This window comes from Brassica oleracea, unplaced genomic scaffold, assembly GCF_000695525.1.
Source record: "Brassica oleracea var. oleracea cultivar TO1000 unplaced genomic scaffold, BOL UnpScaffold02893, whole genome shotgun sequence".
In the NCBI taxonomy this organism is placed as follows: domain Eukaryota; kingdom Viridiplantae; phylum Streptophyta; class Magnoliopsida; order Brassicales; family Brassicaceae; genus Brassica; species Brassica oleracea.
This window is the reverse complement of record NW_013619419.1, coordinates 1-1,417: the sequence shown is the minus strand read 5'-3', so window position 1 is coordinate 1,417 and position 1,417 is coordinate 1. Positions and strand designations below refer to the sequence as shown.

At 40.6% G+C, this 1,417-nt stretch overlaps 1 protein-coding gene across 1 annotated transcript; it reads right to left on the bottom strand.

Moving 5' to 3' along the window:
- Positions 1-4: 4 nt before the first annotated feature.
- Positions 5-1,334, bottom strand: LOC106321759 (subtilisin-like protease SBT2.5; the record flags this gene model as incomplete). The annotated part of the gene is made up of 4 exons (XM_013759998.1): positions 5-55; positions 120-387; positions 461-786; positions 863-1,334. Coding segments are annotated over 4 exons (1,117 nt in total), but the record flags the coding sequence as incomplete, so codon positions are not given.
- Between the last annotated feature and the right edge of the window lie 83 nt (positions 1,335-1,417).

Sequence of the window (1,417 nt, the reverse complement as noted above, 5' to 3'; positions counted from 1 at the left end):
CCAGCTATGTGTGGTGCAGCCATGCTGGTTCCTGATATTAGCGCAAACCCTTCCCCTGCTCAAGAGCACAAAGAAACTTTATTTCAAAAGAACCTTCAGCACTTTGAATGCTTACTTACCAACATAATTAGCCTCGTCTGTTCCATTAGGACACCAAGCAGCCCATATTAGATAACCGGGTGCAAGAATATCCGGTTTAAGAAGATCAGCGTCTTGAAAGCTAAAGTCTTTGGTGTTAGGTCCTCTAGCTGAGAACAATGCCACTTGAGGTGATGATTTGTGAAGAACAGGTGCTAAACCATCTCCTATACTTCCCTGAGCGTTAAAGCTTTTAACCCTCCCTGTCCAGTCTCTTGATGTACTAACGTTGTAGTAATCAATCAAATCCTAAAGATGCATAGAACAGAGTTTAAGATTCTGACAACATTAGAGTAAGTGAAACATTAAAACTCTCATTTACCATTGACTTAGACACATCTGTAATAAGGATTCCTGGGACAGCAGAAGGAACAGGATCAAATTTTGTTCCTGGAGAAACGTTTTCGACAACAAGAACAAAACCAGCAGCTCCGAGATGCTTCACTGTTGCAACAACTTTCTTGATGGAAGCTGTACCAACAACGAAGTTGAAAGAATATCCACAGAGAAGAATCTTTCCTTCAACCAGTTTCTTGTTAAAGACTTCTGGTCTTTGACACTCAGATGGATTATGCTTGGACACAGACGAGTCAAGCAGAACATCATTTGCAGAAACCAAAGTGTACATCTTGTGAGGCCGAGTTGATGCTGCAGAAGAAACACACAACAATTCAATCAAAACATATAACTTGGAATGTAAAATAACATTTTGCTTTTTTCTTACGTGACAATCCCATTCCTGCCAGCATTTTTCCATTTCCAAGGGTGAGATGATTTTTGTATCTACGGTCATCAATAGCAGCTGCGACGGTCATTATCCAAGGGCTATAAGAAACCAAAGTCTTTGGAAATGGGCCTCCGTTTCCAGCAGCTTGAGCAACGAAGACGCCAGCTTTTACAGCTCCAAGAAGTGTAGCATCGAATGGATTCAAGAACGTTGTCTTGGTAGTTGTTGGAGGACTGTTGGGACCTACGGAGAGGCTCAGGATATCAACTCCATCATGAACAGCCTGCTCATTAACATCTCTAATTAATAACAACCATTGTTCTAAAAATCGGTCTAGGCAGTGCCTAGGCGGAAAAATCAGGTTTAAACGAAATAATTTTTCTAAACCAATTTTCAAAATATTGATCAAAGCATTCAAAAAATTGGTGCAGGCGTCAGCCCGCCTAAACAATAATCTTCTATAAAACGCCTAACCACCGCCAACATGTATTAACTAAGGCATCGCTACATGAAAATGATCAGCTATAACAACCACACAATAAGGAATATGCA